The following is a 16,453-nucleotide window of genomic DNA, read 5'->3' as shown; positions in this document are numbered from 1 at the left end:
TATTGATTCTCTAATGTGTATGTATGAAACAGATGAGATCCCCTACGTTATGTATTAACATACATTTATTAAATATATATAGTGATTAATTAATGTAATGTTCATTTTGGTATATCTTTTATAGACTGTGAACCGCTGACCCCATCCATGTGGACCAGTATCACTCCAAATGAGATGCCTTATACCTCATTTCGTAGCACCATTGTTGTCACTTGTGAAGAAGGATATTCTTTCACACAAGAGGAATACAACCAAATGTCTTCTGTGCCAATGATATGTGAGGCAGGTGGAAACTGGAATGTTTCTCGCAATCCTGATTGCTCCAGTGAGTATATTTTGTTGATATAATTAAATACCTGGTAATAAATACATAGCTAGAAATAGAATAGAAGTTTTTATAACACAACAAGTAGAAAATTAAGGTGTGAGGTTTCCATGACTATACCTACAACAGACAAGTGACCCGTGTGGAGTGTGCTAGCACTGAGGTACATTGTGTACAAGATTGTAAGGAATTGACCAACTTTTTTGGTTTGTACTATAATCCTATATACTTTAAGGTTGAAAATAGTGTGATGAGATGGTGAAAAGATTGTAGACCAAAAATACACAAGATGGTAAAAATGTACTGAAGTTAATCTTCAACTGATTGTGTTATAAGAACTTATATTCTGTTGACATTACCAATATGAAGAAACTAGAACGTAGAAGTCCATCCCTGCAGATTTTATGGGATAAAATAATAAACACATCAAGCATATATGTCACCACATTACTTTTACTATAAGAGTCATATATAGATACATACTTATGAACTGCTGATCCAAATTTTGACAGTTTTAAAGTTTTATTAATTTTGTTCATTTCACAATGAATTTATATATAGCTTATAAATATCACTGAAATTGATAATATGATTCATAACTATCCTCCAAAATTTATATGTAAAGGTATTAAAAAAAATAATTGCAATTTTTTTTTTGAAAATCTGGTGTTTTCTTTTGTGGCAAAATTGTACCCAAAGCCCATATTTTTTCCTTTACTCTTCAGCTTTTGTTGGATAATCTTTTTTTTTTTCAATTTCTGTTAAGACTTTGACAAAAATACAATAGAATAAACAAATTAAAAGCATGACTGAGCAGATTTTGACCAAATCTAATCAGAAGCCTTCTTTTGGAAAGAAGAATGTATTTTGTATAGATGGTGTGTTCAAACTCCCCAAGACTGAGGGGCTGGGCAAAAAAGGGGGAATTTCTGTAAAATCCTACTCCTCTTGTAAAAATGATTGGATTTTGCCCACATTTGGTCTGAAGCATCTTTGGTTAAAGGGAATAATTTGTTTTTATAACTTGTGGGCTTTGCCCCTTTGGAACAGGAGGGGTGGGGCCCAGTTGCGGAAGCAGAGCAAATTCTTTAAAATCATATTCCTCCTGTAGGAATGATTGGATTTTGTCCTGATTTGGTCTGAAAGATGTTGGGATAAAGGCAGATAATTTTTTGTATAAATTATGCCAAAGGCAGGAAGGGTTGGCTCAATAGGAGTGATAGAGCAAATTCTTTGAAATCCTACTCCTCTTGTAGGAATTATTGAATATTGCTCAAATTTGGTCTGAATTATGTTTGTGGAAAGGGAATGGGCTCTATAGGGGAAATTGGTTATGTCTTTGAAACAGATGAGATCCCCATCCTTACCCATATACAGTATTGCTGGGCATCAAGAGATAAACATATTTGTGATGTAAAAATTGGCCCTAGGGTCTGGCCACAGCCCTTGAAACTTAGTTTCTGAGTTAAAAATAAATGAGATCATCACCTTTAATTCATAGCAATGATGGTCATCAAGAGATAAACACATTCATGATGAAAGAATTGGCAAGTGGATGTGACTTCACACCTCAGGACTTTTTATTTCTGGGTTATATCTTTGAAACAGTTGAGATCCCCACCTTATATCCATATATAGCATTGTTAGGCATCAAAGAGATGAAAACAATCATGATGTCAAAATTGGCCCTGGGATGTGCCTAATGGGTTATATCATTAAGCAGTTGAGAGAACTTAGATCAGTTTCACACATTCTTTGTTAGAATCAGGCATAGAAATGTTACTTATAAAGATATAAAGAATGCTGAACTGTACTTTTTTTTTCAAATTAAAACTGTTTATGTTTAGTATATTTGCTTATAGTCATGATTGTTGCCTTTTAAGTGGCACAAAGTTTATATTACCAATATTCATGTTTATACCTGTTCTGAGTGACCATCATGTTTCTCTACCCTTATTAAATATCTTATCAATTTACTTCATTTAAAAAATTTCCTACCCTTGTCCCTAGAAGCTTCATCTTGTGATTAGCTATCACACTCCAAAATGCTAAGGTGAAATGTCAACTACAAAATCAGATATAGGTAATGCATTATATCAAACGAAATGGATTAATGAGCTCTGGAAAGAGTGACATCACAGAAGGGTCAGTTGACATTGATAATAAGATTACAGCACAAATCAGAATTAGGTTGTCTTTATGTCCGTCATCAATCATTCGACGCCTTCCATCATCTGTTGTTAACTTTTACCTTTAAATAACTTCTTTTCAACAATCAAAAGATCCAGGTTATTGATATTTTGCCTGTAGGATGCTGGGACAAAAGGCTACCATGTTTGTTATAAATGAATAACCTTGACTCACTTATAAGTTCACAGGTGTCAAATGCGTTAAAAAATGCACATAGTTTCTTCTCAATAACCAAAAGGCTCAGCATACCAGGATGACGGCAGCATGTTGGGCCAAAAGTCTACTGTGTTTGTTGAAATGAATAACCTTGACCCAATTACAAGGTCACAGGGTCAAATATGTAAATTTTTCAAACATTTCATTAACCTTAAGGCTCAGGGTGCTGACACAAGGGTCAAATATGTTAAAAACTTATCAATAGAAGACAGCGTAAAGTGCTGATATTATGCCTGTAGCATGCTAGGATGAAGAGCTAGCTAGTTTGTTCAAATGGATGACCATGACCTGCTTTCAAAATCATAAACAGCTTTTTTTCAATAACAAAGAGGTCCAAGATTATAATACACCAAATGAAAATTGATTTTATTGCTTGGGTGACCGAGCTTAGTTTACTTGTCCTATATGCATAGTACTGGATAGTTGGTCGGTTCGTTGATAGGTCTGTCTGTTTGTAAGTATACTTGGTGGATGTACATGTACATGTCAAAAATTATATCATATGTCTTATTGGTGTTTTGTGTTGGAAGTTCCAGTTTTTTTGTGTTGCATTAAAATCTTTGAATTGTTATTATAATAGATTGTTATTCTAAGCTGTTTCTTGAGCAGTAGTACTGCATGGATCATTTTAAAATTCCATATCTAGGTCCTGCTTCATCCCTAGTTGTTTAGAGATCATTTTCACATGCATGATCATTAATACAAGATAGCTGACAGGTGGTCATCTTTTTGTCTATCATCAGATGGTGGGCTATTCAAATTGTCCTTCATGCATGGTCTGCCATTTGTCTGTGGTCTGTCTGTAAACAGTTTTTGTTATCACTATTTCTTGAGAAGTACTGAATGTGTCTTTCTCAAAATTCAAACATAGGTTCCCCTCGGTCCTCAGATTTGTCTGTTTGATTTTTTTTGGACTGATCCAAATAACAAAATGGCTGACAGACAGCCATCTTGGATTATGACTTTGAAGGTTTGTTATTGCTATTTCTTGATAACTGCTGTATAGATCTTTCTCACATTTCATGTGTAGATTTCCCTTGGTCCCTTGTTGTGCCCGTTTGATTTTGGGACTGATCAGAAAAAACAAAATGTCTTCCAGGTGGCTGTCTTAGATTTGGCAGATAAAGATTATTATTGCTATTACTGCAAAGTATTAATGTTCAAATTTCTTATCATTAAGAGCAAAAACAGTGAATAGAATAGAAAGGAAAAGATTCAAATTTTGAAGAACAAATAATAATCAAACAATAGTGGGCACCAAGTTCTCTTTGGGATCTCTTGTGTGATAGTTGTTATCCATTCAGACCTCAAAACACAGATAAAAGTCCACCAAACCTAATATGAACAGAACCTAATACTTGTGTTAGATAATCTCTGCTTCATTATCATAGTTATTATCAAAAATGATTTACAGAGATGATTTCTTTAAAAGTAAATGTCTACATTATAACACCATACACAGTCTATCGAAAAGCATTGATGATGCACTGTATAATTAGGTTATAATCGGTCTGTCAAAATAGGGTTAGCAAGCATTTTTGGCAAATGAAATCACAAATTTGCATTGGAGTTAAAATGGAACGAAACAGTTAAGATTATACAATGTTGTCACCAGAGATTTATAGCCAAAGGTTCATTCTTATGAAGCTTTTTAATTTCTTTTGTGCTGGTAATCAGTATACCTGTAACAATGCTTGGCCAGCTCACCAAGAAAGGAATATTGTGAAATATTCATGAAAAAAAATCTATCTACTTCTGTGTGTTACATGTGTTAAGTATTTGTGTCTGAAGAATCTCCTATATTATCCTTTGCAGTAATTAGTGACAAATCAAAGTGCACACAGTAATCAATATCTATATATTTTTTTCATCCTCATTGTACATATTCGTTATTTTGTCAGCTAAGAAAGTCTGTTGTGGTTGGGCGAATGCATGTATACATAATGGTCAGAGGGGATTATAGTGGCCACACCACTCTATAAGACACTAATTTGTTAATTGGATGGTGAATTCACCTAGACAGCTAGATCGTAGATGTTACTTGTATCGTGGTTAATATACAGATATTATGCATTAGATAGTTAAGTATCATCATTTGGGTTTGTATAATAAATAACACAACAGAAAGAATAAGGAAATAAAGCCACTCATATTTTCAGAGAAAAAAAAAAAAAACCTGTACATTTGTATGATATAATTCATCATTCAATACACTATTTGTCTATAAAACATAGATCAGAATGAAGAACATAAGAAAGAATTTAAAAGAAAAGACCAAACTTTTAAACACTAACTAGTAAAGACCTGTGGGATCTCTTGTTCTCTTAGCTAATGATATGCACTCAATACACAAGTAAATATTCAGACTTTTTGTAGACTTAAGTATAACAGGTATACTGTGAGATCATCCAGTTTCATGGGTGGTTTATTTTTCCTCATTTCCTATGTAATTCTAATTATCAAATCATATGTCCATGAATTGTTAAAATCGGTATAAGGCAGCATATTTCTATAGCTATATATTCATCAAAAGAATCAAGTGGCTAGGAAATTGAAATTATTTGAAAAACCATGATAATTAAGCCCCCTGAAAAAATCTGTTTTGGCAGTACAAGTATATCTAAAAAAATACAGTTTCACAAAATAGTGTGACCGAATTTTAATTTCTTTCCCTCAAAATCTGTTTAAACAAGTTCAATGCTATTAATTATTTTTGTGATATTTTTGTTTCAGTTACATATTGCCCTATTCCACCAAAGGTTCCTAATGGCTGGATTTCAGGAGCATCTGAAAAAGGAGTTAAGGCTGGTGGAAATGTTACATATGAGTGTGGAGATGGCTTTGTATTGAGTAATTCTGCCACTATCAAATGTCAGTCAGATGGTACATGGGAGACTGCACCTTCATGTACAAGTAAGTTATTACAATTCCTTCCTCTTCACCCCCCACCCTTCCTCCCACCCCTCAACCCAACAAAGTTAGACAGAGTATATATAGTGGAATCAGTATATGTAATATATGCAAAATGTATGTGAAGTTTTGAAATAACTTGATTAAACTTAGCCTGATATCCAACTCCTCTGATGCATCTAAAGCCAGTTAAATGTTTTGAAAATGAAAGTTGAAATTAAAATGGCAAAATGGTAAAAATGGTAAAATTGCAGGTACCTGTTTTTCAAACACTAGTTAAAGATAATGCTACTTAGTGAACATTTTCAAACATGAATTCAACAAAGTTAAGAACATTCTTTATCCTTTCACAGCTGTTGGTTTTTTGGGAGAGGTCAGATTGATTTATTTCAAGTGTTGCTTTACAATTGACACTCTAAATTAGTATTAACAATATGAATTTCAACTTTTGATCTAGCTGCCAAGGCCAGGTGGCCATCATGAATTATGAAAATTGCAGTCAGTTATTGCATCTTCAGAAGTTCAGGATGGATCATTTTCAAATTTGATATTTAGGTTTCCCCTGGTCCTTAGTGATACATTTTTGATTTGTGGAGAGTTCGGAAAGTGGAGAAAAGAAGGGTAATGATCCAATTGTCAAATAACCAATATAGATTAAACAATGGCATGGGTCAAGGTTCTTTTGAGATCTCTAGATATTTCTTCATTATGTAACATTTTCAATCAGATATAAAACATGTACTTTTGTATGACAATGACAGTTTTCCTTACACAGTTTCCTCTTACTGAATTCTACTTATTTGTAGGTACAAGCTGCAGTCCATTTCCACTTTTTCCCAATGGTGGCACCAAAAATCTTACCGCTGAAGTAAACCAGTATGGAGATGTTATAGAATTCTACTGTAATGAAGGGTATGAGCTAGGCAACGGTCCTATGTACGCATACTGTCAAAGAAATGGGACCTGGTCTCACAATTCACCAACTTGTGAAGGTTTGTTCATTATATCGTATTATAGTGCAAAATGGAGCAACTTTAAGTAATCTAAGTTTGCTAAAGCTTGCCATAAAGGTCTTCCACTGGTATATAAATATATATATATTGAATATTTCAGTAACCTGTGCTGTTTTGTGCTGTTTCCAAACAGAAGATATTTATTTGCATGCTTCTTGGAAATTGATCTAATCATTATTTTATATTATGATCAATTTTATAATATACCAAAAAACAGGTGAGAGACAAGAAAAAGAAACCAATCATTAGGCACATGTAGGTTCATTTCTTTTGTTTTCAATAAAATTTTACCTGTAGAAAGTTGGTGAAGAATTTTGTAATATCAATTTTGATTTTGAAAATGTATGCCCGGTGTTGTACATGCAATGTTCCTACACCAGGTCTTGTGGTGACTTTTATTTATAGATTAGGTAGAATAAAGGGAAATTTGTAGTATGTGTAAATTTGCTAATATTTTTGATGATTGAATTATTTAGATGTTGAATTCACTTGATTATAATAAAAATTCACCTTTTTTTAGCTCTAATCTGCCCATTGGTGTCCGTGAAGAATGCTGTGTGGTTGACTACGGAAGGTGTACCTTTTGGCACAACATCTTCGCTCAATTGTTCTGGTGGCTTTAGATGGAATGTGACCACTTCACAATCTCTGATTGTAAATTGTCTTGCAAATAGAACTTTTGCAAACCTGGAGGAATGTGAAGGTGTGTATTGTTTTTACAGCAATGGCTAGAATGGGTTGGTAATACAATTTAGATATTGAAATGAACTGTTTGTGAAAAAAAAAATTATAAAGAGAAAAATTATACAGAAAGAAACAGACAGGGCTATATTGTGACAAAGTTTTGTAGAACAAATAGAGAAAGCATTGTCTAAATTTTGTATATTAAAAAGGTTTAATGTGGCTTGTGTCAAGAATTGATCTCATAATCAAACTGCAATTTAAATTTGATGAGTATATTTATGTTCTTTAATAGATGAAAGAATCAAGATTTCTCATGACATGTACTTTTCTCCATTGCCCAGTATATGTGTACTTTTCTCCATTGTCCAGCTTATGTGCACTTTTCTCTGGTACCCAGCATATGTGTACTTTTCTCCAATGCCAAGTATATGTGTACTTTTCTCCATTATCCAGTTTATGTGCACTTTTCTCTGGTACCTAGCATATGTGTACTTTTCTCCATTGCCCAGTATATGTGTACTTTTCTCCATTGCCCAGCATATGTGTACTTTTCTCCATTGCCTATGGTATGTGTACTTCTCTCTGTTGCCTACGGTATGTGTACTTTTCTCCATTGCCCACCATATGTGTACTTTTCTCGGTTGTCAAGGATATTTGTACCTACTCCCTAGCCTAGCATATTTGTACTAATACCTGTTGCTCAGCAAATGTGTACTTTTCACCATTGCCCAGTATGTTTGTTCTTTTTTCCATTGTCTAGGCTATGTGAACTTTTCGTTGTTGTCAAGCATATGTGTACATCTCTCCATTGCCCAGCATATGTGTACTTTTCTCTATTGCAAAGCATATTATACTTTTCCCTGTTGCATAGCAAATGTGTTCTTTTTTCCATTGTCCAGAATATGTGTACTTTTCACCTTTGCCAACCATATTTATACTTTTCTCCATTGTCTAGCATATGTGTTTTTTCTCTGTTGCCAAGCATATGTTTGCTTTTTCAGATATCAATGAATGTACAGATGGTATTCACAACTGTGCTGCATCAGAGGACTGTGAAAACACCATAGGGGGATTTAAGTGTAACTGTAAGGATGGCTATTTCAGGAATTCAACATCTTCTCTTTGTCAAGGTAAACTATTAAAGACATACTCCACTTGTATTTAATGTTGTGTATATTGTATATTGCATTATTTGTTATTATTATTATTATTATAATGCGTTAAATTTCAACTATGTGTACTTGTTTCTTTATCTGATACACAAATCATATCTTTACATTATTAAAGAATGAAAGGAACTATTTTGTGAATTAAAAAAGGAGGGAGGGGGAAGAAGAAAGGTTTTGATACATGACATTTTGGGTTCTACAACTACGAGAACAGATGTGCAGTCAACAATTGAAAAATACAACTGATGAAGATCTGATCTTAAAAGGATAAAAGAGGAAATGCATGAGCCACTTTATGCTTTTTTCCTATGTAAGGAGCAAGGTGTGTGTGTTGTAAGTTTAAAGGGAGTTTCTGTGTTTCTTCTGTGGAAGGAAAATACAACGTACGCATATATACTCAACAAGTTTTATGACATATAGAATGAAAGATCACTACCTTCTCTGTGATTTTTATGAGCCTGCAATTTATTTCAGAATTGAACAATTCTCATCAATGTTAAGTTTCTTATCTGCTACACAAACATTTATAAATAATTTCCTAGTTATACTGTCTCTCACTTTTAATTCTTCCTTTTTGTACATCATCAGTTTGGTGTTGAAGTAGATGCTTAAAGTTATCATGTGCATTATCATATTTGGTTAAAGATAAAATCTTAGCAGTTGAGATCCATCCTCATCTTAGTGCAATATCAACTGATGAGTGTGAGGAGATGGACAACCATGCAACAATACAGGTCTTGACTTCCTTTTGATGTAAATTTGCCACTGTCAACTTAAATAGTTGTTGTTTTTAAAGACTTCATTTTCTTATCAAAACCTGCATTATTGGTCCATATTGCTTGCAGGAACCATGTGGAGAGTTTTTACATATTATGTCACAAAAACCTTGGGTGATTTCTTAGATATTGCTACTCTAGCTGACATTTCCGAAAACAAAGAAAATAAATATGGCACATTCATAAATTGTATTTTATTTGCATTTTGTTTAGAATGTTGATAGAAATATTAGAGAAGCATTTTTTAAGTAAGCATAATACAATAATACAGTTGTGAATGGCAGTGGTTTAATTTTGTGTTGAATACAAGAGTAAATAAGACTCTTCAATAGATATGTATATGTGATTTTGTGTTGAATACAAGAGTAAATAAGACTCTTCAATAGATATGTATGTGATTTTGTGTTGAATACAAGAGTAAATAAGACTCTTAAATAGATATGTATATGTAATTTTGTACTCTACAGATATAAAAGAATGTTCGGTAAACAATGGAGGCTGTAGCCACATGTGTAATGAGGAAGTCCCAGGCTATTACTGCAGTTGTCAAAATGGTTTTGAACTATTCACAGAACAAAATCAAAACAACATCAGCACACCTCTTAGGAACGAAGACGGTCTTCGGGAAGGGGACACATACTACTTAAACCATACCTGTATTCGTATGTTTTGATATGAATTGTTCCTGTATGTAATGAAGCATTTATCATTCCCAGAGTGCTTGGGGAATTTAAAATTTACCAAGCAAGAACAGTTTCCCAATTCAAACAGTTTAAACATTAAGCATGTGACAAGATGAATAAAAACTAGGCTAGTGATTCAGAAGATTTTTGATACCAAATATCAGAAACTGTCTGTGATGCTTGTTTTCTTATATTCACATAATATTTTCTGACAGCCATTTCTTTACTTAAGCATTTCTTAAACAGTTGTATTTTTTATTGTAGGAAAAACTTGCAACTCCCTCTCTCACCCAAGTAATGGACAGCTCCTGACTGAACATCCCTACACATTTTATTATGAAGATATGGTTTATTTTGAGTGTAATAATGGTTACATAATATCAGGAAGTAAAAATATAACATGTCAGGCCGATGGACAGTGGTCAGCATTACCACCAACATGTATAAGTAAGTTAGGTTTACAGGTACATTCATACTTCTGTCTATACATCTGTATGTAATCTATGTATGGAAGGGTCTTAATGTGCTTTTCTCTGGGTGACCCCCAGGGGCTGTATGGTGTGGCCAAAAAAGATCAAATTGACTGAAATTTCAAATCTCTTCTCAATGACCAGATATTGTAGAATCAAATACTCTTCGCGGATGAATTGGTCTTAAAGAAAAACTCTTCTGTCCCTGTACAAACATCATTTCTCATTTTTGCTTCTCCATACTAAACATTCATTCCAAATGTTTCATTTTCTGAGTTCACTCAGGTGACCGTTTAGGCCCCTGGACCTCTTGTTCATGTTAGTTATTGAAGTACTAAAGGGATCATATCTACGTATGTAGGTTAAACAGAAAAACAAAATAGCAGACATACAGCAATCATGATTTAGTTTGCGTTTGCTAGTTTTCATAAACTGCTTGATGGATTGTTATATTATTTTGTGGTTCCCCCTAGGGCCTCAACTATGCATGTTAAGTTTTGTAAACGGTTTGAATGACAGAATGGCTTGTGGTTGGCACTTGTAGATTTTTAAGGATTTTCTCAGATGCACCAGAGGAATTTTTTCTTTTCAATTTCATGTAGGTTTCTCGTGTTTATTGATGTGATCATGTAATAAATTCTCCAGTCAGTATTCAGTACAACATGTAATCAAAAGTAAACAAGAGAATACAAGAGAAATGAAGGGATCTTTTGTATTATTTACAGGAGCAACCTGCACTGTGCCTACATTTACAGCACGGATGTTAAACAGCAGTACTGTTCAAGGTGGGACAGTATACCTATCAGATGCAGTGACGTTTCAGTGTGAATATGGTAGTAAGATCTTAGAGAGGACTATGTACTGTGGCCATTTAGGAAATGAATATGGCTTTTTTGGGGATGATTTTAATTGTCCTGGTAAGTATTCACATGATTACTCATCATATAATCACACATTCTTTGAAACTGACTGATGTTGTAACACATAATTTTCGTTTCCCAAGAAATGCTTTTGTCAGGGATAATTTATTGGGCTCCACCTGTCAGTCTGGTTTTGCTTATATCTGTGTGTCCATGTGGGAGGTATGAATCTCTGCAAAACTTTGTATACATATCAAGTCAGTTAGAACTAGTTTGGACTTTTGCTATTGGCTAGGTTTTAGTTTTGGTGTATTTTCCTGTTACATGACAGCAATATTAGAAACACAAAATTTCTGATTATAAGCTTTTCTTAAAGGCAAAAAAAAGCAAGTACGAAAACTGACTCCTAAATACATGTAGTTTAAAGCTGGTGAAACAAGACTTACTTTTATTTCACCTAGTCCAGAGGACCAGTGGGGTTCAATAAGGGAAATAGAGTAAATTCTTTCAATCCTTCTCGTCCTGTAAGAATAAATTGATTTTGCCCAAATTATGTCTGAAGCATACTGGATGATAAAAAAATCAATTTTGTATATAGACTGTGGGTCTTGGCTACCTGGGGTAGGAGGGATGGAAAGTGCATTTTTAAGGTCAGCCTTTCCTTTTACTTCCCTTTTTAGGTCATCTGACCCAAAGGGTTAGGATGACATATTGCCATCGTGTGCATTGTGCGCTGGTGTTTGTTGTACGTAACTTTTCCATTCAAATGATTTCTTCTCAATAATCAAAAGGCTCAGGGTGCTGATATTGGGCCTGTAGCATGCTTGGAGTTAAAGCTACCAAGTTTGTTTGATCATTTGACACAAAGGGTCAGGATGGCTGTAGATGGCCTATAGCCATTGTGTTTCTGTCATCATCGTCTGCCATGCATAAACTTTCATTCAAATGACTTATTCTACATTACCAAAAGGTCCAGGGTGCTGATATTAGGCCTTTAGCATGCTATGATGAAGGGCTACCAAGTTTGTTCATATAAATGACCTTGACCTGCTTTCAAGGTCACAGAGGCCAAATATGTGAAAATATTTAAATGACATCTTTTCAATAACTGAAAAATCTAAGGGTGCTGATAATCAGCCCATAGCATGCTTAAATGAAGGGTTACCAATTTTGTTAGTGTTATTTTTTTTTCAAAGGTCACAAGGGCTAAATGTGTTATAATCTTCAAACTTCTTCTCAATAACAAATAGGTCCAGGCTGTTGAAATTGGTTCTTTGATATAAGTGAATGAATGGCTACTATTTTTTCCAAATAATTGATCTTTGACCTATAATCAATATCTCTTAGATTAAGTGAGTTGTAATCTTAAAATTTCTTTTCAACAAGCACTAGGTCTGGAGTAATGACATTTGTGTTGTAGAATGTATAAAGAATATGATTTCAAGTTTGCAGAAATTGTTTTTATAAAGCAACAATGTCTTTTTGTAAGCTGTAGAGTAGTTGAGCAATTTATTTTAGGCCTATTTGGCCTCTTTCATATATAGGTCTTTATAGTCAGATGACTGCTAAGGCCTCTTGTTTAAGATTTACATGATGTATGCTGTCATCTTAGTGGTGGACGCTCTCCCTTCATGAATATCTTGTTTTATTCATTACAGAGGACATTGTGTACACACATTTTATATCTGCATTTAGTTCATTTTGCCCTTTTCCTTGGAAATATCTTTAAATTAAGGCTATGTTTAAACTATGTTTGAAGTTAATTTCTAATTCTGACTAACCTTGTTTTGAATTTCTCAGGAGTGGCTTACATTTAGTCAGTCATTTGTAATAATATATATAATATATATTGATATCGCTTTTTGTACATTGTTGAAGATACTTAGCTGTCTCAGATAGGTAAATTTTGTCCAGACCAATTATGAATGAAGTTGCTTCTAATGAGTTATTTCACAGTCAATGGACTTTTCAGTGGTTTCTTTGAAGTCAAGTCTGCCTTGCATTACCAGATACTCCTCATGTTGTGGCATCTAGCTGCTTTCTCAGAATTTTTAGCTTGCCTAGCATTTAGGGTCAAGTGGGCTTATGCTGTGGTATGTCATTTGGTGTCTGACATCCAGCGTTCAGCTTCTTTTTTTTTCCCTTTAAACACCTTCTCAATAACCAATGGACCAAAGATTTTGGTTTTTGCCTGGTATGTTCCTTGAATGAAGCCCAACAAAATTTGTGAAAACAAATGATCTTGACTTATATTCAAGGTCAAATGGGTTAAATTTGTTAAAACCTTTAAATTACTTCTTATTATGAACTAAATTGCCTAGAGGTATGATATTTGGCTGGTATGTTCCTAGGATGAAGCCTGACAAAGGTTGCAAAAAAAATTGACCTTGCCGTATATTCAAGGTCACAGGGGTCAGATTTGTTAAAAGATTTAAATAATTTCTTCTTATGACCTAAAAGGCCGAGAGGCTTGATATTTGGCTGGTATATACATACCAGGTAAGCACTGCAGTCCCATTGGGCCTCTTGTTTGTTTGTGTGGCTGTTTTTAATCACCTAAGACTAAGTCTAAAATGACCTGAATTGTGATTGCTCTTTTGTCCAGCATTATGTATCTTTTAACATGCAATATTGTTTTACCTTCAACCAATTATAATCAAATTTGCAGAAACCTTCTACTGTAAAACTGTTAATTTTCATTGGTGATTTATTTTCATTGATTTTGTGGATACTCTTAATCCATGAATTCATATTTCCATGAACTGTTCAAATCAGTATAGGTACATTTATTGAGTTACATTATCCACAAAAAATGTAATGTCCATGAAATAGTTATTTTTTGAAAAACAACGAAAATGGAATGAGGTTCACTCATCTTAAACAAATGGTCTGAATTACTTCTCCAGGTTCTCTCATCTTGAACAAATAGTCTGAATTACTTCTCCAGGTTAATTTGCACCATTGAGAAAAATGTTTTGAATTTCATTTATTAAGTTAAAGAAACAGATGACATGTTGTCATTTTTCAGTCTTGTCAAAACTTGACATGGAAGTCTCAGTAATCATGTTGTAACATGATTGCACAGCTGTTTTTGTGAGATTCTGATACTTCCTAGGAATGTTCAGATTTTGAATTCACCAGATTTATCAGACAAAAACTCTATGGTCTGCCTATCTGTCAATTGTCAGATGACTGTCAAGGGTCATGGCCTTCTTGTTTACTTTGTTGCAGCATTGTATTCTATATATACACATAGTTTTATTATCTGATGAAAGTTGAACTGGTTATATTTTGACAGAGATTAATTGTGGTAGTCCAGAGACAGTACCTGGTTTAGTGAACACACCACAGAGCACTACTTGGAAAAGCACATTTGTCTTCCAATGTGACACAGGTTTTTTAATTACTGGTCAATCTACCACCAACAACACGATAGTAACATGTGAGGAAAATGGCAGATGGGGATTTGGTAACCTTACTTGTTCAGGTGAGCCTTGAAGCATTAAGCCATATTCATTGGTTCCAGATAATTATACACTTCTCTTCAGAGAATTAGATTCTTGAAAAGTTGTTTCACTCTTGTCTTTTGCTGAAATATTTCATGACAGATTGATATAATATCGTTCCCTCCAGGGGCTCTTTGCACTGACCCGGGAACACCTTATAATGCTATGCAGAATGCTATTAGCTATGAAGTTGGACAGTCAGTGTCCTGGAGTTGTGATAGGGAAGGTTTCTATCCAGACCCACCAGTTGTTATTGGCTGTGTGATAAATGGCAATACTGTTGGATGGAACTCTACAGATCGACCAACGTGTAAAGGTAATGATCCATAACAATCAGCCCTGATTACATGACACATATATATGATTACAATAAAGCACATTACCCTTCACACACAACAATACCACACATCCCACACATATGGGACCACTGGGAACACTTAACATAAAACACTAAACACACATTATGACGCTTCAAATTTAGTGTGTGTCTTCAATCTACTGATTTTCTGATTGAGATTGAATCCCTGGTCAAAAAGTCAATTTCAGATGGAGTTATTTACCTTTTTACTGAGAATATTGTGCAAAATGGCAGTTTTCATGACTTTTTCTATTATGTTTAGATATAATGACTACAAATTTGATGTACATCTTCAACAAACAGGGCACCTGTCAGGTATTATAGATTAAAGTAGACTTTTTTCATAGACAATGGAGAAAACCAATTTTTAATTATCGCATTGTCAGTATTTTACCAAGATCACAGGAAAAAATTTTAAATGATTGTAACAGTAGATGTCTAAACAAACTGAAGACATTAAATTAATCAGATTGACTTTCTCTTTTGAATAATGAAAGATTTTTTCCGTAAAATTGAAAAGAGACTGTGAATCATCTGTACAAATCAAAAGAACAAAATCTCACACAGCAACAACAAAAATAAGAAACAAAACAATAGGTCTTATGATGAAAAGACCCAAAAGCTGTTGAACAGATCAGATCAAGTTGAAATTTCCATATTTAACCATAATACAAGGTTCACTGTCCACTGTACATGTTCTTTGACCATGCTTTTCCATGAAAATAGGCGAGAAAAAGTGCTGATAATAAGCGATGGATCTTCACCCAAAATTTAATTCATTAAAGTTTTCAGAATCAATTGCACATACATTCCACCTGAAAGTAAGCTTTATACCATAACTTGATACATGATTGCTTGAAATATGATGTCATTCAAATATTAAACACTAGTACATCTACTAAGCCAAGTCTTGCAACCTATTATTGTGATATGGATTGTACAGTAAAATGGTGAGGCCAAGATAGTCGATTAGACTTGGATGACAGTAGTTGACTAATAAAAACCAGTAGATTCTAGCAAATGTTACTTCCAATGAGAAATTCCATGTGGTTGTAAATAAATCTGTGAGAATCACACGAGCATAGCAACATTTAAACTCTTGCCTATATTTTAAGTAAACAGTCCAGTCTGCTTGGGGGGGAGGGTTGGGGAAGGGATAAGAAAATTACCTCTCTGCCTGCTGTGGTCAATTTTATCCAAAACACATGAGTTTGTTGTTTTTACAAAAACCTCACACAATAAATTCTTTATTTCACACATGCACTTACACTTGGAAAATGCTGTTTACCGCAT

The 16,453-nt window shown here is 34.0% G+C and overlaps 2 protein-coding genes across 2 annotated transcripts in view; both read left to right on the top strand.

Annotated features, from left to right (window-relative positions):
* LOC132556308 (cubilin-like) overlaps positions 1 to 1,064 on the top strand; it is a 29,741-nt gene extending 28,677 nt beyond the window's left edge. Inside the window, exons 13-14 of the mRNA XM_060220690.1 lie at positions 125 to 325; positions 1,051 to 1,064. Coding sequence (XP_060076673.1) covers positions 125 to 325; positions 1,051 to 1,064 — 215 coding nt within the window. The remainder of the gene's footprint in view (positions 1 to 124; positions 326 to 1,050) is intronic.
* Positions 1,065 to 1,130: 66 nt separating this feature from the next.
* The window catches only part of LOC132556307 (uncharacterized), a 136,305-nt gene continuing 120,982 nt past the window's right edge, over positions 1,131 to 16,453 (top strand). Inside the window, exons 1-10 of the mRNA XM_060220689.1 lie at positions 1,131 to 1,275; positions 5,465 to 5,644; positions 6,448 to 6,633; positions 7,175 to 7,357; positions 8,340 to 8,468; positions 9,751 to 9,945; positions 10,231 to 10,413; positions 11,162 to 11,353; positions 14,595 to 14,783; positions 14,930 to 15,118. Of these exons, the coding sequence (XP_060076672.1) occupies positions 1,131 to 1,275; positions 5,465 to 5,644; positions 6,448 to 6,633; positions 7,175 to 7,357; positions 8,340 to 8,468; positions 9,751 to 9,945; positions 10,231 to 10,413; positions 11,162 to 11,353; positions 14,595 to 14,783; positions 14,930 to 15,118 (1,771 nt within the window). The remainder of the gene's footprint in view (positions 1,276 to 5,464; positions 5,645 to 6,447; positions 6,634 to 7,174; positions 7,358 to 8,339; positions 8,469 to 9,750; positions 9,946 to 10,230; positions 10,414 to 11,161; positions 11,354 to 14,594; positions 14,784 to 14,929; positions 15,119 to 16,453) is intronic.

This window comes from Ylistrum balloti, unplaced genomic scaffold (genome assembly GCF_031769215.1).
Source record: "Ylistrum balloti isolate Yb309-2 unplaced genomic scaffold, AGI_CSIRO_Ybal_v1 Utg370558, whole genome shotgun sequence".
NCBI classification, from domain to species: domain Eukaryota; kingdom Metazoa; phylum Mollusca; class Bivalvia; order Pectinida; family Pectinidae; genus Ylistrum; species Ylistrum balloti.
Note: the sequence above shows the minus strand (reverse complement) of the source record. Positions and strands in the feature narration are given on the sequence as shown.